This window comes from Argopecten irradians, chromosome 3 (genome assembly GCF_041381155.1).
Source record: "Argopecten irradians isolate NY chromosome 3, Ai_NY, whole genome shotgun sequence".
NCBI classification, from domain to species: domain Eukaryota; kingdom Metazoa; phylum Mollusca; class Bivalvia; order Pectinida; family Pectinidae; genus Argopecten; species Argopecten irradians.
In genome coordinates, this window is record NC_091136.1 from 20,532,073 (window position 1) to 20,557,769 (window position 25,697).

Genomic DNA, 25,697 nt, shown 5'->3' on the forward strand with positions numbered 1-25,697 from the left:
AAGTTCCAATACACTTGATCTCAGTAGTCTGGAGAAAGCTGCTTTTCACCGAGGTCACAGTCACTTGACTTTGTTAATGTGGAGGGAATTTGGTGTCATTCCGTTTCTTTGTGTTTGGTTTTTCCTCTCACTATGACTTTGACATAAGCAACCTGTTGTCTTGACCTTGGTAATATTGGTAACGCCTTGCAATCGTGAACTTGATAGTGGAAATTCCTGTACAATAGAGCCTGATATAGAGGGGAAACTTCTTCTTCACCTTGGATAATACACATGATTTTTAACACTTCGGTAATATTGGCATTGTGGAGTGAACTCCTGGTCTCTGAGACATTGACATTTGAATGAACAAAAAGGCTGTTACGTTGCCTTGATAGTATGAAAAAATTCTAGATATAACCTTGATCTTCGGGGTTTGGAAGTAATTTTCTATCCACATTGATGGCACTATTCTGGTAGCCAAGGATATGCATACATGTAACTTCTTTGTGTTTTCTAGTTGATATACTTAACCAATCATATGTAGAAGACAATTTAACAACAGTGCTTGTTCTTCATCATTTTACTGATAAAAATTTGTGTAAGAACCATTAGACAAAGGTCCAGAACCGCTACTAGATGTTGGAAGTAATGAACTGTTTATTTCATTGCCATTTGTTAAATGGTTGAGTGACTTTTGTCTTTTACTCTTGTATGGTACCACGGTCAGTTTACTTTGGACACCAATGGAATTGATCTCTTCTTTCCTTTGTACAATACTGGAATTTATCTCTTCTTTCCTTTGTATTCCACTCCAATTCGTCTCCTGTGGTGTTTCCGTCCTTGATTTTTTATCAAGAAAGTGTGAATCTTTAGTTTCTCTTTCGAAATATTTCCTGCAGCAGAAGCAAACATACAGGTATAAAACAGTAGAATCAAGATAAAAAAGTTATATTAATTTCTATATTGTATAAATATTGAGTCTTACAAGAAATTCTTAAGTTATCAAAAAGATGTAATTTACAAACCATGAACTATTTGATCAGTGACAAAAGTCATGGCCATTCACTGGAGGAAATTTGGTAACCCAGTACTGAATTATATTATAATGAGAATAAGTTTCTGAGAAAAAAGAAGTCATTTTATGCCCTCCGACTTTTGTCAAGCATTCAAATTACGATATAAGTGCCCTCTTCAGGCCAATAAATGCTAAAAGTTTTCACCTATGTAGATTAAAAGCTACAAAACTAACTTGGAATTGAGGCGGCGTCCAGAATTCCAAACTTGTCCAAAGGAAGGTAGCCAACTTTCAGATTTGGCAGAACTCTTGTCAAAATTAGCACCCACTCGACATGCAGGAAGCTTTTTCTTTTGCTCACTGGCAACTGAAAGATACATTTTACTATGAAAGTATAGGACAGTCTGGTGATCATCATACATGTCAGTAGAGGAGTGGCGAGTCCCAGTGTTAGTCCCACAGGGACATAAATCCATTGACAAAAGATGCTCTTCCATAAAGAACATCCTGAGGCCTGACAGATGCCAATAAGTGCTCATTTCTTCATTTGAACATTTTAAATAACTAGTATTTATTCGTTGTATTTATATGTCTCAAATTAACACAAATCCAAAATAATAGGAAAAGAATGATTTATCGAATTTACCCTTTTGTCCTGCATGCAAGGCAATACAGTCCCCTACTTCAAGGATTCCATATATTCCATTCAGACTATAGACTGACACGGACATTTTTTCGGGGATGCCCCTGGTGGGTCCAATACAACGTTTCTGTTCCCCTTATGTTTTGGCCAAATATGTTACATTCCATATCTAGTTAACTTGTAAGATTTAAAATTCCCCTAGCCCCGCTCAAACGAGTCAAAATTTTACAATGGGGTGGTAATGGTAGTAAAGTAAATAAAGCTGAAGAAAAATACTAAAATTGCCTGCTCCTAAAAATCATAACTCTACAAGTGAATTTGAATTTCAAATTTTGGTTATATCTACAGCAAAACATGGTTATAACAAACTTCTATGGACCACCAAAATTACTTTGTTGTAAGCCTATTAGAGACATCTTATGTGAACCTTGACGGGAATGAAAATTACTATGTTATAACCATGTATTTGCTGTAGGCATGTTCATTATAGACGTGTTTTACTGTATATGGTCAGCTCACCATGTTGTTGGAATTCTTTCATTGTCGGTCCTATTTCACCGTCACCTCTGTCCTCCGAGACTCCCTGTAACCAGGGCGGTATACCTCCAGTGTGAACATTGCCTTCCTCTTCTATAAAATCCTGTTCAATAATTAGGGACATTCTCTTTAAAATCTGACCAAATTACACAATTATATTCTTAATACAAAGATTATAAAAGACACTTAACTACAATGTATAGAAGATTGAGGGTCATAACAAAAGTATGGTCGAATGAAGAAACATTCATTTAAGACAGAACGTCGCTGATATTCACAGTCACTAAGGCAATTTTGACTGTACTTTAGTCCCCAAATACAAATCTTTTCAACCAATTATAAAGTACATGTTTATGTTTACAAAGTAATTAGCTCCCAATTATAAAAGTCATATCTCCTTTTAAAGATTAAGAAATTTCCCCAATCTAAACACTTACATATGCTGATGAAGACTAAAATAGTGAAATTACACACAAATCAGACAATTAACTGGGTATGCAGATTGTGTAAGTAATTGGTTATAAGATGTAGATCTGCGTTTAAAAACAATGACATTCAACTTTGGAATTCTTTAAAACTTTTGCATTAATATTATATAATTTTATTTCATATGTTACACTCATTTTTATTGGTTAGACCTTTGAGGTTATTTTTCCATAAACCGAAAGATTTGTACATAAAGTATTATGACGTCATATATACAAAACAGATTCTCGGGGAATTTTAAAAGCGGCACAGTCATTGGCCAAACTGAATTATTGGATAAGATTTGTTTTATTACAAAGGTAAGTAAAATCACGTAAATGTATGCCTAATTAATACCGGAGTGAGTTATCTGAATTAAATTATAAGCATTATTCTCATTATCTTTTGGGGTTATGAAGTCATAGACACAAAAAACGGACGGACATTCTTTTTCATAGACGCTATGAAGAATGTCCTTCCGTTTTTTGTCTATGACTTCATAACCCCAAAAGATATTGAGAATAATGCTTAAATAATCAATAGAGTGTTGTTACAATGATAGAAGATGATGCGACTATACCTGTGATCCAATAAAGGTGAGACCGTCACCATGGGCAGAAAAGGTGGACACTCCATCCACCGACTGACGGTCGTCATGGTACACAGGGGTATGACCTGGAGCCTGCTGTTGCTGTGGGTCAGTCTTGATGTATTCAGGAAAAGACATGTTTGTGTATGACGATAATAAAGAGAAGTGAAGATGGTATACTTAATGATACATCTTCCTTCCTCATCAATGAAAGATACAAAATCTCTTATCATTGAGGTTCTGAAATAACTGCTTTCACATCTTTTTATTTTAAATGTAAAGAGATGTTAAAACAGTAAATTAAATATCCAGATATCATTAATTTTCTATTCAAAATGCTTCAAACTAACGATGTTCCACTCTCCAATGTACATAAGCTATGGCAAATAAATAAAGTATGAATAGAGGATGGGAATGTTACCATGTAAGTTAACTAACTGTGCTAAAAAATATTATTGGACCCTTTGTGGCCCCATAAATACATGCCCCAAAACCTCTGGGCATATGCTGTCTGAAAAAATACGAATCAAGTATTGTTTAAAGATACTGACCTCTGACAAATGGTATTTTTCTCTATCAAAAACAGTTGCAGTAGAATTGGAATTTTTCTTCAGTTATAAAAGTTACTTACTTAAAAACAAACATTTCCATTTTTGCTTCAATGGGTATCACTTACATGCTTCTGTGGGTGATGGAGCAAACAGAGCATAAACAATACTCGTCATTTTAACAATAATTGGTGTTTAATAGTGTATCTATGTGTCTAATTAACAAAAACAATAATTTAAAATAATTTGTTTTGTTTTTGGAGCATGCACAATCAATACTTCATTCCATATAGGACAATAGTGGCACAGAATTTTTTTCGGGATACAATAAATTATTTTTAATTTTTTTATCTTGAAGTTGAAATTAGAAGCTCAAACTTTTCAATGGTAGAAATGGTGTAAAGTAAGTAACTTTTGTTACTGAAGAAAAATACTAAATCGTCTGCTTCTGTTTTTGATAGTGAAAAACACCATTAATCGTCAGCGGTGGGATTTCTTTAAACATTATCAAATTAAACGACAATATTTCATTTCCAAAATTCATTTGATTGGATACACTTGTCATGTGACCAAAATCATTGCAGCATCACACACCTTCCAGGCATCTGATTGGTTGATAAGCTGTCTCTTTTTGTCCTGTATTCTCAACTTTTTAGCAATCTGAAAGAAGATGAATCTACATTATACACCTTTATCTGTATTCATCAATAATAGCTCAGGAAGTAAAGCAAAATCCATCCGAGGGATGAAAAATACCATGCTTGTCAAGCATTATATTCTTATATGCTGTATCATGAGAACTTTTAATAAATCTGCTACTGTAAACAAACTTAATTTCACAACAAATTAATTTCTTGCTTTTCATGCCAAACGACATTTTCACGGCAATCTTTTATGCGGCAATTTATTTGCAGGAATTTAGATTGCCCATGAAATATGCAAAAATAAATCGCACCCAGAAAAAAAGTTCAGTTTCCAGTATTTTAATACCAACAAAATGTTATTAGAACTAATGTAAATGCTAGACTGACTATTGAATCACATATATTTCACACCTGGAAAAATGTATTATAATTAAACACTCATTATGCTTGGATCCTGATTAGTACATAGAGCACATTGTACTCAACTTAGGAATATACATTTATTAGTGACATTAACATTGCATTGGCTGACAATTGCAGGGATATGCCCTCATTGAACCAATTATAATTCAATGTAGATATTGATTAGAACATTTATAAACCAATGATTACTTACCATTTTAATTTGGTGTTGATCTCTCTCCTCAAACCTCCTTACTGCATGTACTCCTCGCATCTGGAAACTACACAATAGTTAATACCTCTATTTAAATTCTGTTACAACTTGTTCTAAAGTAAAGTGTAAAATACAATTTGTCATGGATTTAAACAAGACGTTTCTAATGTACATATTTCTAAATAATTTTCCCAACAACTTTAGAACAGTGAGGAATGCATATGGGGTATGTCATCTGTAGAAATTTTGTTGTAATTTCCAGAATGGAAGTTTATAATTTTACCATCATAATGTCTCCCTGCAATTGTATATAACTGTTCTGTGACATCTGATATAGACCAATTTTTATGTATTAATTTCAAATACATTAAATTCTGTGTATAATATGGAAAATTGAACAGTGTAAAATAATATTTTACTTTGAAGAAGTATTTTTTTTTTAAATATTTAAGCAGTGTAAGGCATTGCCAGGTTTTAGTGTCCAGGTAAACAAGGATAGAAAACCACCTACATCCTGTTCTAAAACATGTGTATAATGGATACACTTACAGCGAATTCATGGTTATAACAACTACAGTAAAATATGTGTATAATGGATACACTTACAGCGAATTCATGGTTATAACAACTACAGTAAAACATGTGTATAATGGATACACTTACAGCGAATTCATGGTTATAACAACTACAGTAAAATATGTTTATAATGGATACACTTACAGCAAATTCATGATTATAGCAAAGTAATTTTCTACACCCTGTCAAGGTTTCTATGATACGTTGATAATCTGCTTATATTAATTAAAGCAATTTAGTTGGTCCTCGGAGGTTCGTTATAACTCTTTTACTGTATATTAGAGTAGAACAAGGCAACTTGTACGGACTCAGTACTTACAAATGTATATGTTTTTCTTCTTCAAAGTATTAAGAGTGAAAATCCTGTTGAACCTTTTTGTGATTTTGTTTGTCATGAATTGAATCTAGAAATCAGAACTTCAGACCTACTGACTTATATACTATGTGTATATATATTACCACATGTTCAAATGGTATCCTCTATCTTCACTTTTAGAGCAATGAGTGTTCTCGTCAACCCAATGGAAATAACTCATTTCTTACAACAAGTCTAATTTCTGAGAACAAGAGCAAGAGAACTTACTCTTTTAATTTGTCTGCCTGCAAACTGAATTCATCTCTCCCGCAGACAGATTCATCTACCCTGTGGGCACGAAAAAAATCAGCAGTCTTCTTGGTGTGTTGTTCACTGAATTTTAAAAAAGGAAGGAAAATATGAAAAACAAACAACAAACATATTTGATTCTGCAATAATCAGAGTTTACAATTAGTAAACTTTAACTAGTTTTTTTTCCTGATTATGTAATGGTGATTGTAACACATGGATACATGATTTTCAGCAGAACCAGGCAATATCTGTGAATAATGAGTAGCAACAAAATAGATCATACCTTGCTATATGCTCCAGCATTTTAGCATATTTAAGAACACACACATCAAGGATCTCATGTCTAGCTATCTCTTCAGCACAAAAGTAGCACCAAAAGTTCTGGTTCATATCTGTTCTTCCTAAGGGTACAACCTCAGGAGCAGACATGGTGGCTGTCGCCTCAGTCATCTGAAATTTTGAAAAATTTGTGACATCATAATATACAGTCAGCATTTACATAATCAGGGGCAGAATTTAATTTTTCAAGCCAGTATCGATTTTCTACAAGTTGGTAAAATTTCACCTCGCCAAATCAGAAATTTGCTTGCCGTTTTGAGAGTAAAATTAAATACAACCATGTTCATTGACATTTATTATACTTATTTATTGTATATAACAATAAATGTTGAACATCTTCAGTGTCACTGTAGTGACAACTTTGCTAGCCAAGGGTATCAGTTTGATTCTCTCTCTACTACAGAGAAAATCAGCTTAATACTTCGATTTTCAGCTCGGACTAATACCCTTGGCTAGCGAAGTTGCTGTAGTGTAGTCTAACAGCAATTCATTTTTAGAATGAAAATGGCACTTAGTGCAAATGAAAACTAGTTACATATGATTATATAAAGTATCACTTGCTTCTGTCTAAATCTTAATCTGACATAGCAAATGTGGTCAGCAGGACTAATAGTCTTATAAGTAGACTAAATGACATGAAATAAGTCTCGGTCCATATGGTACAGTGTTTGGACGTCTGATTCTCTGATTGGCTATGTATTGAGAATAACAAATGGTGCATCTGCTCGCCAACAATTGCAAGTACAATATTTTTCAACTCACCATTTCAAATAACTTGCATTTGGACAGTTCGCGAGTGTTCATTTCGAAAACTGACATATGCACATTGCATACAGGTGAGGCCATCCTTAAATGACCCCAGCAAGCTGTTTATGAACAAATTACTTAAACGCAAAATATACTGTATAACCTAAAAACATTTCATTCAAAAAATAAAATTTTGGGCTGAGGGGATATAACAGCTATATGACATAAATAAAATAACCACTATAACAACTATATAGTATTATTTAGTAGAATTATCTCCCCTTAAGACAAAGGGCCATTCGCCCCGACCCAATACAATGAGTTGAGAATTAGCTATAGGTCTACATATGTACATATATTCCGTCTTTGCATATTACAGAGTTAGCTCCCTTGCAAGTAGGTATCGATTGTTACTTCATTATTTTGTGAGCGCAATCCACGTCGTTTTCTCCTAAACGTATGACGTTACGCTCGCAAACACAAGACGTCACAATCAATACCTACGTAGCCGCAAGTGCAGACAACTCTGTAATATGCAAATTCAGAATATAAATATATATATCAATTGATTGTCAATAAAATCACATGCTTCAGTCAGAGAATTTGCATTTTGTATTTTTTGTCAATATACTGGTAAACAGGTTGGGCACAAACCTGTATATGGGTAACAGTTACCCATTTGAATAATATTTAGTTACTCAAATGTGGAATTCTGGGAAAGGAAAACACATAATGTTGTTTTAAAAATTGTCATCAAAAAAGGGTGTTACAATTTTTTATCTAAGACTTTTATGTTTCTGTATGAATTGTCAGATTCTGTTGTCTCGATTTGTGAAAGATGACAATTTATAGGTGTTCTCCATTGACTATAATTCAGTGCAAATGTCATGGTTGGATGAGTTTTCACCGGTGTTCTGTTTTTTAGTACCATAGTAAGAGCCTTACTCGATCTGCCCTTTTCTACTTCCAGAATATAACTTCCGTTCCCTCAGCTACTTCTGGAAGCTCTTCCTCCTATAGGCTGGAAGATCTTCTGAGAAAATTTCACTTAGAAGAGCGCAAATCGAATTGAGCTATGCAATGGATGTGATTTAATTTGTGACAAAAATTGGGACAATGAAGTTTGTCCATTTTTTATCAATAGCCTAATGTGAATTAACTGTTAAGTTATGTGAGTAATAGTGCAATGTCAAAATTATTACGCCCTTTTTTTATAAAAATGATTAAAAACAACTAGGCCTACTGTCACAGAATTCTTCATTCAGGTAATTTATCGATTACTCAAACTGGTAACTGTTGCTCAAATAGGTACTGTCACCCATATTATACAGAGTTGTGCCCAACCTGATGAAGAATGCCCGCAGATGTCAGTCATGTCAATGAATGTTATATATTTACTGTATGATTTTTTTCAAAGTATTCTACCTTTTTCCGAGTTTTATCTAAAATGTTCTGAATTATTGTCCGATGTTTAGTTGAATACAAATGTTTCTTTCCCTTGTTGTGGTTAAAACGACAAAATGAACAATATTCAAACTGCTTGTAAGATGTTTTTTCTCTTTTTCTGTCCATCTTCTTCTCTTCTTCTCCACAAAAATGAGTTTCGATCGGGATTAATCAAACGCTTGACTGTGCCTGTGGAGTTTAATTTTGTACGACGTTCCCTATCTTGGTGCAGTTGAACGTCGTTGAACACACGAAGCAATATGATTATGCACTTAATATATGGTACTTATCATTTCTGTGATATTCCTTAAATAGTCAAATTGTGTTGTGAAATGAAATAACCTATTTAGACACAAAATGAAAAGAATAATTAAAGGGAAAATATGTTGAAATCCGGGTATTTGGAACGGAAGCTAAACTAGATTCAAGCGTTTGATTGATCGAGATTTGCAAATGGAGGATATATTCTGTGAATATCAACATCAGCGAGCTCAAAGTGTTTATTTTAAGTAAAGAATGTATGGATAGAGTGAAAATCCCATGTCGTATGTCACTGGTAAGTCTTATATTTTCTTTTTCCATAGCAATGATCTGATGATGATAATGATCCCATCAATAAAACTTCCTGTATATCTTGAAGATAATCTAGTTCTAGTTCTACCGTGTTCTTGCCTACTTCAACAGAATGAAGACTGCAAGTTGGGTGTTTCAAGGCTTGTGTGTGAAAGATAAATTATATTTGTATTTTGATAGTCCAGTCTTGAAAGAGTAGAGGGTGGCACTTGTTGCTAATTCGGGAGGGAGAGAATTCCAGTTGGATATGGTGCGTGGAAATTACAGGAGAGAGTTTGGAAAGAGAGTGGATGAGAGTATCTGGACAGTCGATTGAGTGGTTTTAGGCCTGATATAGTCTACAACGTACTAAAACAATAACTAAATCTTTCCTGTAAAAGTATACAGAAGGCCAGAATGATAAATTTGTCATCTGTAATTAATCCATAATGCATAATTATGAAAACAGGCATTACAATTATTTACATATCCTATATACAGATACATACTTGTATATTTTTCCTTTTTCAGATCAGTTAGCTAATAAAGTCGCTGTCATTTATAGATTTTCAATCCTACAATATTGAGGCTGCTATAAACTCTAAAAGTCAGAAATGCCGGCATTAATAGAACGTCCCAAAATGACAAAAGCCATGTACCAAGCACTGAAGCGACACATCATCAAGGAAAGGGAGAAAAAGAAACAAGGTTTATAATGTTGCTTGTGTATAATCTAGAAACTCTCCTCTTTGACATTCATTTGGTCATGACCCTATTAATCTGTAAAATGATTTAATGTATCCATGGTGTTTACTGTTTATAATGATTAATGACATATGAACGATCATGCATTAACTAAATTTTCATTCTTGCAATATAATGTATCACACATCTATTACTGTTTCTGTTGAATGACAGTAACTTCAAAGTCATTCGAATTAGATTTAAGTACAGAATGTAAACAGAGACGGATCTTGAATTCTTCAATGCACAAATAACCATTATGCAATTTGATTGCTTTTGCAGAGCTTGAGCAAGATGCCCAAATTGAAAGACAGAAGAAGGAGCAAGAACAGAGAAGAAAAAAAGAACAGGAAGATAGTTTGACATTAGAGCAGACAAAAGAACAGGTGATCACTAGTAGAAGTCATATTTGTCATAAAGACCTGATTATCCACAGTGTTGGGTGATAACTTTATTTGTTTCTAACTAGACTCCTAGTTCTGGTGTATGATTTACATTATAAAAGCTATCACTAGGGGTTCTTAATTTTGTCCTTGTGTACCCAATTTTAATACCCCACCTGTGTGTGGGGAACCAACATATACATATTCATATATGAATTTTTTAACTTCATGAGTTATGATACATTTAACGTTGTGTGGGGCTATCTGTACATCGAGGGAAATTCATTAAAATCATACTGTAAAGTATTCTTCCATATTATAAACAATAGAAAAAATACACCATCTGATTTTTAGATCCAAACCATGAATAAGAAGTTGGACTCTCTGAAGCAAGAAAAACACGAACTGTTTTCTCAGTTGAAGAAAGTTCTACATCAGGAGGATGAGACCAGGAAACGTGCTCAGCTAAAGGAACAGAGGTCTGTGATAATACCTTGGTTTGCTACTGAATGCTTTGGTAGTTTAATACTGTTAAATAGTTAGTTACTAGTTTTTTGTTGGTTACTTAGTTCTTTGGTTAGTTACTTTTAGTTCTTTGGTTAGTTACTTAGTGTTTTGGTTAGTTACATAGTGTTTTGGTTAGTTACTTAGTGTTTTGGTTAGTTACTAAGTGTTTTGGTTAGCTACATAGTGTTTTGGTTACTATCTAAGTGTTTTGGTTAGTTACATAGTGTTTTGGTTAGTTACATAGTGTTTTGGTTAGTTAATTATTGTTCTTCAGTTAGTTACTAAGTGTTTTGGTTAGTTATTTATAGTTCTTTGGTAAGTTACTTATAGTTCTGTGATTAGTTACTCAGTTCTTTGGTAAGTACCAAAGTGTTTTGATTAGTTACATAGTGTTTTGGTTGGTTACTTATTGTTTTGGTTATTTAGTTAGTCACAAAGTGTATTGGCTAGTTACATAGTGTTTTGGCTAGTTACATAGTGTTTTAGTTAGTCACATAGTGTATTGGCTAGTCACATAGTGTTTTGGCTAGTTACATAGTGTTTTAGTTAGTCACATAGTGTATTGGCTAGTCACATAGTGTTTTGGCTAGTTACATTGTCTTTTGATTAATTATGTAGAGTTTTGGCTAGTTACTTAGTTTTGATTAATTATGTAGTGTTTTGGTTAGTTACTAAGTGTTTTGGTAAGTTACATAGTGTTTTGGTTAGTTACTTATAGTTCTTTGGTTAGTTACTAAGTGTTTTGGTTAGTTACATAGTGTTTTGGTTACTATCTAAGTGTTATGGTTAGTTACTAAGTGTTTTGGTTAGTTAATTATTGTTCTTCAGTTAGTTACTAAGTGTTTTGGTTAGTTATTTATAGTTCTTTGATAAGTTACTTATAGTTCTGTGATTAGTTACTCAGTTCTTTGGTAAGTACCAAAGTGTTTTGATTAGTTACATAGTGTTTTGGTTGGTTACTTATTGTTTTGGTTATTTACTTAGTGTTTTAATTAGTCACATAGTGTATTGGCTAGTTACATAGTGTTTTGTTAGTCACATAGTGTATTGGCTAGTCACATAGTGTTTTGGCTAGTTACATTGTGTTTTGATTAATTATGTAGTGTTTTGGCTAGTTACTTAGTGTTTTGATTAATAATGTAGTGTTTTGGCTAGTTACTTTGTGTTTTGATTTATTATGTAGTGTTTTGGCTAGTTACTTAGTGTTTTGATCAATTACTCATTGCTTTGGTTACATAGTGTTTTGGTTAGTTACTCATTGTTTTGGTTAGTTACTTTTAGGTCTTTGGTTGGTTACATAGTGTTTTGGTTAGTAACTTAGTGTTTTTGGTTAGTTACATAGTTCTTTGGTTAGTTACTTATAGTTCTTTGGTTAGTTACATAGTGTTTTGGTTACTAACTAAGTGTTTTGGTTAGTTACATAGTGTTTTGGTTAGTTAACATAAGTGTTTTGGTAGTTACTAGTGTTTGGTTAGTTACATTGTGTTTTGATTAATTATGCAGTGTTTTGGCTAGTTACATTGTGTTTTGGCTAGTTACATAGTGTTTTGGCTAGTTACATTGTGTTTTGATTAATTATGTAGTGTTTTGGCTAGTTACATAGTGTTTTGGTTAGTTACATAGTGTTTTGGCTAGTTACATAGTGTTTTGGCTAGTTACATAGTGTTTTGGTTAGTCACATAGTGTTTTGGTTAGTCACATAGTGTTTTGGCTAGTTACATAGTGTTTTGGTTAGTCACATAGTGTTTTGGTTGTTACTAATTATAAGTGTTTTGATCAATTACTTATTGCTTTGGTGGTAACATAGTGTTTTGGTTAGTTACTCATTGTTTTGGTTAGTTACTTTTAGTTCTTTGGTTAGTTACATAGTGTTTTGGTTAGTAACTTAGTGTTTTGGTTAGTTACATAGTGTTTTTTGGTTAGTTACTTTGTTACATAGTGTTTTGGCTAGTTACATAGTGTTTTGGTTAGTTACATAGTGTTTTGGTTAGTTACATAGTGTTTTGGTTAGTCACATAGTGTTTTGGTTAGTTACTAATTATAGTGTTTTGATTAATTACTTAGTGTTTTGGTTAGTTACATAGTGTTTTTTGATCATTGTTTTTAGTTACTTTTAGTTCTTTGGTTAGTTACATAGTGTTTTGGTTAGTAACTTAGTGTTTTGGTTAGTTACATAGTGTTTTTTAGTTACTTTAGTTACATTTACATATGTTTTGGTTAGTTCGTCTGGTCTCGGTTGGCACTTATTGGTTACTTTCTTTGGTAGACAATAATAACTCAAACTCATAAATAAATTACAATTTAGTATTTTGGTTAGTTACTATAGTATGTTTTCTTAGTTACATAGTTCCAGCCGGAAGCTATTTTTGGCGAATGTTGGCGATTTCGGCGATTACATAGTGATAATTTTGTGTTAAAAACTTATTAAACTACATAGTGTTTTTAAATGTTCATTATTTAGTGTTTTGGTTATATATTACATAGTGTTTTTAGTTACAAAAACAAGTAGTGTTTTTACCTCTTTAGTCATAAGTTTGGTATTACTATAGTGTTTTGGCTTTTACATAGTGTTTTGGTTAGACGCTTATTAACATTTTTTTGTTACAATTTAAAAGTGTTTAGATTTTACATGCGATATGCTTACGCTTACTTAGTGTTTTGGTTAGTTACAAACTACGCTGTTTTGCTATTTATAAAAGGTATGTCATATTTATAGTGTTTTGGTTAGAATATAATATAAATGATCCTTATACTTATCCTACGAAGTTTTGGTTACGTTACATGAGTGTTTTGGCTAGTTACATAGTGTTTTGGTTAGTTACTAATAGTGTTTTTGGTTAGTTACATTTAGTGTTTTGAGATACGTTTACATTACTAATAGTTCTTTGGTTAGTTACATAGTGTTTTGGATACTAACTAAGTGTTTTGGCTAGTTACATTGTGTTTTGATTAATCATGTAGTGTTTTGGCTAGTTACTTAGTGTTTTGATCAATTACTTATTGCTTTGGTAACATAGTGTTTTGGTTAGTTACTCATTGTTTTGGTTAGTTACTTTTAGTTCTTTGGTTAGTTACATAGTGTTTTGGTTAGTAACTTAGTGTTTTGGTTAGTTACATAGTGTTTTAGTTAGTCACATAGTGTATTGGCTAGTCACATAGTGTTTTGGCTAGTTACATTGTGTTTTGATTAATTATGTAGTGTTTTGGCTAGTTACTAAGTGTTTTGATTAATTATGTAGTGTTTTGGCTAGTTACTTAGTGTTTTGATTAATAATGTAGTGTTTTGGTTAGTTACATAGTGTTTTGGTTAGTTACTAATAGTTCTTTGGTTAGTTACATAGTGTTTTGGTTACTAACTAAGTGTTTTGGCTAGTTACATTGTGTTTTGATTAATCATGTAGTGTTTTGGCTAGTTACTTAGTGTTTTGATCAATTACTTATTGCTTTGGTAACATAGTGTTTTGGTTGGTTACTTATTGTTTTGGTTATTTACTTAGTGTTTTATTTAGTCACATATTGTATTGGCTAGTTACATAGTGTTTTGGCTAGTTACATTGTGTTTTTGATTAATTATGTAGTGTTTTGGCTAGTTACTAAGTGTTTTGATTAATTATGTAGTGTTTTGGCTAGTTACTTTGTGTTTTGGTTAGTTACTCATTGTTTTGGTTAGTTACTTTTAGGTCTTTGGTTAGTTACATAGTGTTTTGGTTAGTAACTTAGTGTTTTGGTTAGTTACATAGTTCTTTGGTTAGTTACTTATAGTTCTTTGGTTAGTTACATAGTGTTTTGGTTACTAACTAAGTGTTTTGGTTAGTTACATAGTGTTTTGGTATCTAACTAAGTGTTTTGGTTAGTTACATTGTGTTTTGATTAATTATGCAGTGTTTTGGCTAGTTACTTATTGTTTTGGCTAGTTACATAGTGTTTTGGTTAGTTACATAGTGTTTTGGCTAGTTACATAGTGTTTTGGCTAGTTACATAGTGTTTTGGTTAGTCACATAGTGTTTTGGTTTAGTCACATAGTGTTTTGGCTAGTTACATAGTGTTTTGGTTAGTTACATAGTGTTTTGGCTAGTTACATAGTGTTTTGGTTAGTCACATAGTGTTTTGGCTTGTTACTAATTATAAGTGTTTTGATCAATTAATTATTGCTTTGGTAACATAGTGTTTTGGTTAGTTACTCATTGTTTTGGTTAGTTACTTTTAGTTCTTTGGTTAGTTACATAGTGTTTTGGTTAGTAACTTAGTGTTTTGGTTAGTTACATAGTGTTTTGGTTAGTTACTAATAGTTCTTTGGTTAGTTACATGGTGTTTTGGTTACTAACTAAGTGTTTTGGCTAGTTACATTGTGTTTTGATTAATCATGTAGTGTTTTGGCTAGTAACTTAGTGTTTTGATCAATTACTTATTGCTTTGGTAACATAGTGTTTTGGTTAGTTACTCATTGTTTTGGTTAGTTACTTTTAGTTCTTTGGTTAGTTACATAGTGTTTTGGTTAGTAACTTAGTGTTTTGGTTAGTTACATAGTGTTTTGGTTACTAACTAAGTGTTTTGGTTAGTTATTAAGTGTTTTGGTTAGTTACATAGTTTTTCGTTTAGTTACATAGTGTTTTGGTTACTAACTAAGTGTTCTGGTTAGTTACATAGTGTTTTGGTAACTAACAAAGTGTTTTGGTTAGTTACTAAGTGTTTTGGTTAGTTACATTGTGTTTTAATTATTATGCAGTGTTTTGGCTAGTTACTTATTGTTTTGGCTAGTTATATAGTGTTTTGGTTAGTTACATAGTGTTTTGGTTACTAACTAAGTGTTTTTGGTTAGTTACATTGTGTTTTAATTAATTATGCAGTGTTTTGGCTAGTTACTTATTGTTTTGGCTAGTTATATAGTGTTTTGGTTTAGTTACATAGTGTTTTGGTTACTAACTAAGTGTTTTGGTTAGTTACATTGTGTTTTGATTAATTATGTAGTGTTTTGGCTAGTTACTTATTGTTTTGGCTAGTTATATAGTGTTTTGGTTAGTTACATAGTGCTTTGGTTAGTCACATAAAGTTTTGGTTAGTTATTAAGTGTTTTGGTTAGTTACTTATAGTTCTTTGGTTAGTTACATAGTGTTTTGGTTACTAACTAAGTGTTTTGGTTAGTTACATAGTGTTTTGATTAATTATGTAGTGTTTTGGCTAGTTACTTATTGTTTTGGTAGTTATTCAGTGTTTTGATTAGTTTCTTAGTGTTTTGGTTAGTTACTTAGTGTTTTGGTTGATTTATTAGTGTTTTGGTTGATTTATTAGTGTTTTGGTTAGTTACATAGTGTTTTGGTGGTACTTACATATAGTGTTTTGGTTGATTTATTAGTGTTTTGGTAGTTACTTATTGCTGTGGTTAGTTACTTATTGTTTTGATTAGTAAGTGTTTTGGTTGTTACTAAGTGTTTTGTAAATGTATTGATGTTTTTATCCTGCTAACAGTTAATGAGTGTTTTGTTTCGGATTCGAAACTCAAGTGTTTTGATTTTGTTCCCATGTGTTCTGATAAGTTTATCCTATTTACAGTGACTTAATGTGTGGTGGTTGATTGCTGAGTGTTTTGGTTTTGTAACTGAGTACTGTGGTTTTGTAACTGAGTAACTTGGTTTTGTAACTGAGCGTTTTGGTTTTGAAACTGAGAGACTTGGTTTTGTAACTGAGTGTTTTGATTTTTGTAACTGAGAGACTTAGTTTTGTAACTGAGTGTTTTAGTTTTGTAACTGAGAGACTTGGTTTTGTAACTGAGTGCTTTGGTTTTGTAACTGAGTGTTTTGGTATTGTAACTGAGTGTTTTGGTTTTGTAACCGAGTAACTTGGTTTTGTAACTGAGTGACTTGGTTTTGTAACTGAGTGTTTTGGTTTTGTAAGTGAGTACTGTGGTTTTGTAACTGAGTGTTTTGGTTTTGTAACTGAGAGACTTGGTTTTGTAACTGAGTGTTTTGGTTTTGTAACTGATACTTGGTTTTGTAACTGAGTGTTTTGGTTTTGTAACTGAGAGACTTGGTTTTGTAACTGAGTGTTTTGTAACTGAGAGACTTGGTTTTGTAACTGAGTGTTTTGTAACTGAGAGACTTGGTTTTGTAACTGAGTGTTTTAGTTTTGTAACTGAGAGACTTGGTTTTGTAACTGAGTGTTTTGGTTTTGTAACTGAGTGTTTTAGTTTTGTAACTAAGAGACTTGGTTTTGTAACTGAGTGTTTTGTAACTGAGAGACTTGGTTTTGTAACTGAGTGTTTTGGTTTTGTAACTGAGTGTTTTGGTTTTGTAACTGAGAGATTTGGTTTTGTAACTGAGAGACTTGGTTTTGTAACTGAGTGTTTTAGTTTTGTAACTGAGATATTTGGTTTTGTAACTGAGTGTTTTGGTTTTGTAACTGAGAGATTTGGTTTTGTAACTGAGAGACTTGGTTTTGTAACTGAGTGTTTTAGTTTTGTAACTGAGAGATTTGGTTTGTGTAACTGAGTGTTTTGGTTTTGTAACTGAGAGACTTGGTTTTGTAACTGAGTGTTTTAGTTTTGTAACTGAGTGTTTTGGTTTTGTAACTGAGAGACTTGGTTTTGTAACTGAGTGTTTTAGTTTTGTAACTGAGAGACTTGGTTTTGTAACTGAGTGTTTTGGCCCTCTTACAGTGAGTTGATGAGTCTACAGCAGGCCTTTACTCACACCCTGCGAAAATCTACCCACCAATCATCCAATACTGATGCAGCATGGCCGTCCCCACTCTGTATAGACCAAACACAAAAACCTGCTCTGATTCATGTAAGTAGGAAGCAGATACTAAAACCATATCCTAATATTGCCTCTGCACAGTGCCTAGTTGAATTCTACAGAGCTAAGTGTATGTCTGTTTTTTTTCTGTGTAACAGCAATTTGGCTTCTTTTGACATTATTTATCTATAACTGTAGCAGAAACTTTCCTTAATGGGAAAGGGAACAGAGTTTATGTAAATCTATGACACTATGGGGCAGGAGGGAGAGAGCCCAAGGGGGATATAAGAGGTAATTCCATTACATTGCTACAAATGCATAGAACTCTGTAGGGGTTGAATTAAAATTTGGTTGAAACATTGGAGATGGGGAAACAGAATTTGGATACATCTTGGCTTTAACCTCTTGTTTAACCATTAGATATTTTTCTGCGATCTCTTTGCATTGTTTCCTGTTATCTTTTGTGGTGAATCATATGACAGCAAATGAACCTGAAGCGGCCTAGAAGTCCCTCTCCTCCTCCTTCTACAGTGTTCCAGCCTTACCCAGAACCAAAGATAATAGCCACAGCAGTGGCCAAACAACATCCTGGCTTCTCACACCCCACACAGACAGACTACAGTAAGTATGGCAGTCATACCAGTGAGGCCAAACAACATCCTGGCATCTCACACCCCACACAGACAGACTACAGTAAGCAAAACAGTCATCATACACCAGTGAGGCCAAACAACATCCTGGCTTCTCACACCCCACACAGACAGACTACAGTAAGTATGGCAGTCATACCAGTGAGGATGGCTTAGTTATACTGAATTACTGTAGGTCAAATGGGGTTTTTGTTGTGACATAATTTAATTGGTAGAAGATTGGTATTATCTGGACAGATGTCAAGGGGAACTTTTGTATCTTTCCACAAAAGACATTGTTTTAGCAACGAGATGTAAAATTTGTTGGAATGGAAAAAGACGGGTTGATCAAATTATAGAACCAATTCAAAAGAAAAAGACAAGTTATTTCATACAGTTATGCTTATAGTTTTTTTGCCATTCTTAGAAACAAATCTTATTTAATATGTAAAATACCAAATAAGGACATATTTTCTAATACCTACATTGTATTAATAAGCAATGATGAAGAAAAGATATTAAAGAAAAAAAAACTTAATATATGTATAAGGTGTGTGTATTGATTGCTGTTTTATATAACAGCAAAAGACCTTTCTCCCTCTCAGAAGCCCCAGACTTTCATCTGGGACCAAGTAGAGGTCCTTGTAGACATAATGTTCATATTTTTCTGTATCGTATTTCCTTCCATTTATTTCCAGAATCGAGCAGGCTGTTTCCACAAATGTCCACAAACTCAGGTACTCCTATGCCAATCTGCCAACTCTGCATAGCCACGCCTACCAAAGCAGAGGCCGACCGCAGCACAACCCCCAGCTATACAAGTACAGCGAAATCCCCGGATGGTAGAACGACAGTGGACTACCAGTAGTACAATACAGACATTCAATGCCTATACCAAACCCATTACGCTACCCATCAGCAACCAAAACAGATTAACCCAGAGGCCTATCCAGGCTACCCTGTACAGAAAGGGTACAACAACAGTCAGGTAAGTTAGCTGTTCCTTAGATCAATTCAATGCACAAAAAGTGTTGGTTTTATTGTACCAGGTATTTCATTCACTTGACTAGAAGTTGGTTGACATGGGCTTTTAAAAGTTACTAAAACTTGGGGCTGTGGTGGTCAAGTGGTTAAGATGACCCTAATGTATTACCACAAGCTCTCAGTATATTTCCTCTACTCTATGAAGAGGCCTTGAAGTAAAAGCCAATGGAAAATATTGTGTTTGACCAGACCAACTAAATGGTAGTTTGTTCAAGAGCTGAAATTATTTTATATCCCATGAATTTGAAGAGGAACAGCACCTTTCAACAGTCTCAAAATTGTTTACCTAAAGATGAAAATCTGGAATAGAAACCTACAACCACCTGGGCGCCTGCATGACCCATTAGAAGATGAAGGAATATAATCATTTCAACAGCTTTGAATTTGCTACTGATATGTAGATAACATCTGATTATTTTCTGTAGGTTTGTAGTTTACCGTTGCCCAGGGCCACGGGGCAGCCCATCCCTCTTACAAAAACAGTTAGAGCCCTATGCCAATCAGAGAAGCCGGCTTTAACGAGGAAATAGTACAAGATGCAGCAGAGTACACCTGACATACAATACCCTGGTGTAACAGTTATATCATGTCCCATATTCCTGGTTTAGTAGCACACACAAATGATGGTTAACAATGATAGCAGTTATCCATAAATGGTCATGGATTCTTAGAGCCACATAAATACTGTAATCAGTACTATGTTATTTATTTTATGGCTACTTGTGGAGCTCATTATTCATTCATCACAGTAAACATGCATATTACACCTTTGTATATATACTTGCCCCAATTTCTTTAAACAAATTTTTAAATATTCATAATGTCGGCACTCACTGTTACAAGAATAACAGCCTACTTACAGGGATTGGTCCATGGTGTCACATGACATATTGTTTCAAAATTTTTTGTCGTGTTAACATTTGATAAATTCTATATACATACATGCCTGTTTTATAGGGCTGCAGAAGCATTATTAGATACTCTTGTCAATATTATGTAAGTTATTGGCCTCCGATGGGTTTTGATCAGGTTATAGGAATGAAGGAATAACGCATATGCATTATTTGCATTAAATAAAGTTATGACCTCGTAAAGTTATGACCTCGTAAAAAAAAAAAGTTTTTTCTTGAATGACAAGTTAATCAGTAATGATGATGTAAAAGGATGTTACAAACTCAGTTAAAATGATAATTGTTGTAGTCACAGATAAGAGGCGTAGCACCCTTACCAAGTCAACAAGCAGCAGGACTTGTTCATCAACAAATTCAACTTCAACAACAACAGCAACAGCAACAACAGCAGCAGCAACAACAACAACAACAGTCTAGTAAGGTAAGTTTTAAGAAGCTTACATCAACAAGTAATGGAAGTCTAGCAAGGTAAAAAGGTTTTAGAAGCTCACATCAACAAATAATGGGATATATGAATAAGATTTCATTTCTGTTCTTCTACCCATTTGTAAACGATCATTGTTGCCTGTTGTCAGCCCCTTCCATGAAATTAGGGAAGAGTAGGAGGCATATGGTAATTGCAACTAATGTAATTTTATTGTCTTCTATACATTGTATACGTCAATAAGATGTTTTACAGCAATTAAGACATCGTGATTTTTAGCTCACCTGGCCCAAAGTTTGTATAAATTTTGGCTCTGACACCCTGGGGCAGGAAAGGCGGGGCCCAAAAGGGGAAATAGATGTAAATCCTTTAAATCGCTACTTGTCATAGGGATCTACATGGATTGTAACCAAATTTGGCCAGAAACATCATTGGGGGAAGGGCAAAAGAGTTTGTAATGTATTAAATTTGGCTCTGACCCTCGCCCTCGGGGCAGGAGGAGTGGGGTCAAATAGGGGAAATAGAGGTAAGTTCTTTAAATCGCTACTAGTCATATAGAGTTCTGCATGGATTGTAACCAAATTTGTCCAGAAACACCATATGGGGAAAGGGAACAGATTTTGTATAAATTTTGGCTCTGACCCCCGGGGGGCAGGAGGGATGGGGCCTGATAGGGGAAATATAGGTAAATATTTGAATTTCTTTAGAAAAGAAACAATGAACCTGTTTTCAGAACATAACTTGGCATTACAAACCAGGTGAGCAATACAGGCCCTCGGGTCTCTTGTTTGTTGTTTTGTGCTGTTTTATGGATTGGTAAGTAGCTCATATTTTGAATTGTCTTTATATTTATGTAAATATCTTTATTGATTTGTAGGGGAGTATAATGACAGGATATTCTGCGAGAGGTCAGGCACCTTCAACAACTACAGCATACAAACCCACCACTAACCCAGTAAGTACAAACCCACCACTAACCCACAACTAACCCAGTAAGTACAAACCCACCACTAACCCAGTAAGTACAAACCCACCACTAACCCAGTAAGTACAAACCCACCACTAACCCAGTAAGTACAAACCCACCACTAACCCAGTAAGTACAAACCCACCACTAACCCCACCACTAACCCAGTAAGTACAAACCCACCACTAACCCAGTAAGTACAAACCCACCATTAACCCAGTAAGTACAAACTCACCACTAACCCAGTAAGTACAAACACCACTAACCCAGTAAGTACAAACCCACCACTAACCCAGTAAGTACAAACCCACCACTAACCCAGTAAGTACAAACTCACCACTAACCCAGTAAGTACAAACCCACCACTAACCCAGTAAGTACAAACCCACCACTAACCCAGTAAGTACAAACCCACCACACAGTAAACAAACCCACCACTAACCCAGTAAGTACAAACCCACCACTAACCCAGTAAGTACAAACCACACCACTAACCCAGTAAACAAAACCACACTACCCATAGTACAAACCCACCATTAACCCAGTAAGTACAAAACTCACCACTAACCCAGTAAGTACAAACACCACTAACCCAGTAAGTACAAACCCACCACTAACCCAGTAAGTACAAACCCACCACTAACCCAGTAAGTACAAACCCACCACTAACCCAGTAAGTACAAACTCACCACTAACCCAGTAAGTACAAACCCACCACTAACCCAGTAAGTACAAACCCACCACTAACCCAGTAAGTACAAACCCACCACTAACCCAGTAAGTACAAACCCACCACTAACCCAGTAAGTACAAACCCACCACTAACCCAGTAAGTACAAACCAACCACTAACCCAGTAAGTACAAAACCACCACTTACCCAGTAAGTACAAACCCACCATTAACCCAGTAAGTACAAACTCACCACTAACCCAGTAAGTACAAACACCACTAACCCAGTAAGTACAAACCCACCACTAACCCAGTAAGTACAAACCCACCACTAACCCAGTAAGTACAAACCCACCACTAACCCAGTAAGTACAAACTCACCACTAACCCAGTAAGTACAAACCCACCACTAACCCAGTAAGTACAAACCCACCACTAACCAGTAAGTACAAACCCACCACTAACCCAGTAAGTACAAACCCACCACTAACCCAGTAAGTACAAACCACCACTAACCCAGTAAGTACAAACCCACCACTAACCCAGTAAGTACAAAACCACCACTAACCCAGTAAGTACAAACCCACCACTAACCCAGTAAGTACAAACCCACCACTAACCCAGTAAGTACAAACCCACCACTAACCCAGTAAGTACAAACCCACCACTAACCCAGTAAGTACAAACCCACCACTAACCCAGTAAGTACAAACCCACCACTAACCCAGTAAGTATACACAACCCACCACTAACCCAGTAAGTACAAACCCACCACTAACCCAGTAAGTACAAACCCACCACTAAACCCAGTAAGTACAAACCCACCACAAACCCACCACTAACCCAGTAAGTACAAACCCACCACTAACCCAGTAAGTACAAAACCCACCACTAACCCAGTAAGTACAAACCCACCACTAACCCAGTAAGTACAAACTCCCCACTAACCCAGAACCCACCACTAACCCAGTAAGTTACAAACCCACCACTAACCCAGTAAGTACAAACCCACCACTAACCCAGTAAGTACAAACCCACCACTAACCCAGTAAGTACAAACCCACCACTAACCCAGTAAGTACAAACCCACCACTAACCCAGTAAGTACAAACCCACCACTAACCCAGTAAGTTCAAACTCACCACTAACCCAGTAAGTACAAACCCAACTAACCCCACCACTAACCCAGTAAGTACAAACCCACCACTACCACTAACCCAGTAAGTACAAACCCACCACTAACCAGTAAGTACAAACCCACCACTAACCCAGTAAGTACAAACCCACCACTAAACCCAGTAAGTACAAACCCACCACTAAACCCAGTAAGTTCAAACTCACCACTAACCCAGTAAGTACAAACCCACCACTAACCCAGTAAGTACAAACCCATCACTAACCCAGTTAGTACAAACCCACCACTAACCCAGTAAGTACAAAACCACCACTAACCCAGTAAGTACAAAACCACCACTAACCCAGTAAGTACAAACCCACCACTAACCCAGTAAGTACAAACCCACCACTAACCCAGTAAGAACAAATTGACCACTACATATCATATATACTATTCATAAATACTATGCAATAGACTATTTAGTAAAAAAACAAACAGTTTTTACCTGTTTGTATGTCATCTGTATGTTTTCTGTGCTTCAATTTCCATAAAAAGTGAAAGTATTCTTTTTAAAAGTTATCATTTTTCAGCCAAATACTAAAAATACATGTGTAAGTATGACTGTACTTCGAATTCGATCTTCACGCTATTTTTTCAGGCTAACTTTCCAACACAAGGAGCACCAGGCCGACCATCGTTACCAGGACAACATCAAAACAGATATTACTGAACATACAGCAACTGAATAAACAGACATTGTAATTTCATACACAGCTACAAATATTGTACTGTGCAGATATTTTTATAAAGTGTCATTCTATCGATTAACAAGAAAAAAATACTTTGGAATTCTAATGATTCTTTTGGGGATTTGCAAGAAATATATTCTCTGGTGACTTCTGACAATTTTTTTGAAGGATTCTAGGAAGGAATTTCTGCTGTTTATGAAAGATTGTTGTACTATTTGTAATCGTCTGAAGGGTGTGAACCTGTCAGTTATATGTGAAGAAGTGTTTGATATTTATATATTGATCAGTAAAACTGTTTGTAACTTTGTAGTATATTGTTCATACACTAAATCAGTGATGTCATGTGTTGGACTGTAAGTAGATTTTGTTTGTTTAACATAGTGCTCAGATGGTCAATAGATATACATGTATAATGTATAACAGTGCTGTAATTCCATATAAAAAGTAACATGTAGCTATACATGTCTCTAGTGCTACAATAGACCCAGTACTATATTAAACCGTTAATGGTTTATGATCATGTGCAGATTGTGGGAGGTAAATTATGTTTCCTGAGAGTTTAATAGCTCTTCTGTTTCTTGAAGTTCTTTCATGTACGAGCTGGAAGATATTCAGAGAAAGAAGAGTGCAAATCGAGTTGACCTCAGACTATACTCACTGATGAAATTGCTTGTTACTTATTTATCCCTGGTTATAAAGTATACATTACTTTCAGTGTAATATCTATTGATCTGCCACGTGTTGTTTAGAAATCTGGACTACACAAAGTTGATCATCATTTATTCAATCATGAAACAAATATATAATGTTCTATAGTTTCACCCACTGATCTACAGGTATGTACTTGATGCACAAATTTATGAATACAGTATCCATAAGAGAACTTAAGGTAATGTAGCTTATGTGCCCATGGACAAATAAGTGATTTTTGTGGTGGGGGGGGGGGGGGGGGGGGGGTGGGGGAGGGGTGGGGGGGGGGGGGGGGGGGGGGGGGAGGGGGTTGGGGGGGGTTGGGGGAGAGGATGAATTTGTGTGTGGGTGGGGGGGATTGGATTGGATGGTTTTCTTTAGAATCTGATGTTGCTTTAATGTACAGATAATGTGAAAATTAAATATTTTCGTGATTTTGACACTGTAAGCATGATTAAACAGTATAATGACAATGGTCAATTCTGTAAAACATCTACCAGGGTGCTCTACCCAAGGACTCTAGGTAATAAAGGTACTAGTCATACATACTTACCATTTAATGTGAATATATCAGAGTCTTTAGATGAATAAATAATACAATGTAACACCATTTTATGCAATACTTCTGATTATTGCTATCATTTGCTAACTTGCTTACTAGTTATTCCACTAATATGTAAAAAAAAAGAAAGATTTTCATTGGATCATAAGTGTACAATACTCAAAATACTGAAACAAAAAATGATTAAACTCTAAAATACCTTCACATATTTTGATATCTGTATATTGTATCTTTGATTTATATATATTGTAAGAGAACAATTG

At 34.6% G+C, this 25,697-nt stretch overlaps 1 protein-coding gene and 1 pseudogene across 2 annotated transcripts; one reads left to right on the top strand and one right to left on the bottom strand.

Moving 5' to 3' along the window:
• Positions 1–546: 546 nt before the first annotated feature.
• On the bottom strand, positions 547–8,932 carry LOC138317798 (centrosomal AT-AC splicing factor-like). 2 transcript variants are annotated; one of them, XM_069259695.1, is made up of 9 exons: positions 8,734–8,932; positions 6,506–6,672; positions 6,199–6,303; positions 5,040–5,106; positions 4,374–4,439; positions 3,223–3,345; positions 2,160–2,280; positions 1,232–1,364; positions 547–875 (listed from the first exon to the last, which is right to left on the bottom strand). In XM_069259695.1, exons 1-9 carry the CDS (start codon positions 8,878–8,880, stop codon positions 563–565), a joined length of 1,242 nt encoding a protein of 413 aa, XP_069115796.1. In that variant the 5' UTR covers positions 8,881–8,932; the 3' UTR covers positions 547–562. The 2 variants fall into 2 exon arrangements, with proteins under 2 accessions (XP_069115796.1, XP_069115797.1); XM_069259696.1 differs by lacking the exon at positions 8,734–8,932 and adding an exon at positions 8,254–8,623.
• Positions 8,933–8,968: 36 nt separating this feature from the next.
• LOC138317800 (G protein pathway suppressor 2-like) lies at positions 8,969–25,122 on the top strand (annotated as a pseudogene).
• Positions 25,123–25,697: the final 575 nt, after the last annotated feature.

Excerpts from the sequence above, each read along its gene's own strand:
- LOC138317798 (XM_069259695.1), bottom strand. The coding sequence starts at position 8,880 with ATGGACAGAAAAAGAGAAAAAACATCTTACAAGCAGTTTGAATATTGT. Across the intron at positions 5,107-6,198 it reads CAGGCAGACAAATTAAAAGA|TTTCCAGATGCGAGGAGTAC; the intron begins GTAAGTTCTCTT and ends ACTATTGTGTAG. Across the intron at positions 876-1,231 it reads GGACGCCGCCTCAATTCCAA|GAAATATTTCGAAAGAGAAA; the intron begins GTTAGTTTTGTA and ends CTTCTGCTGCAG.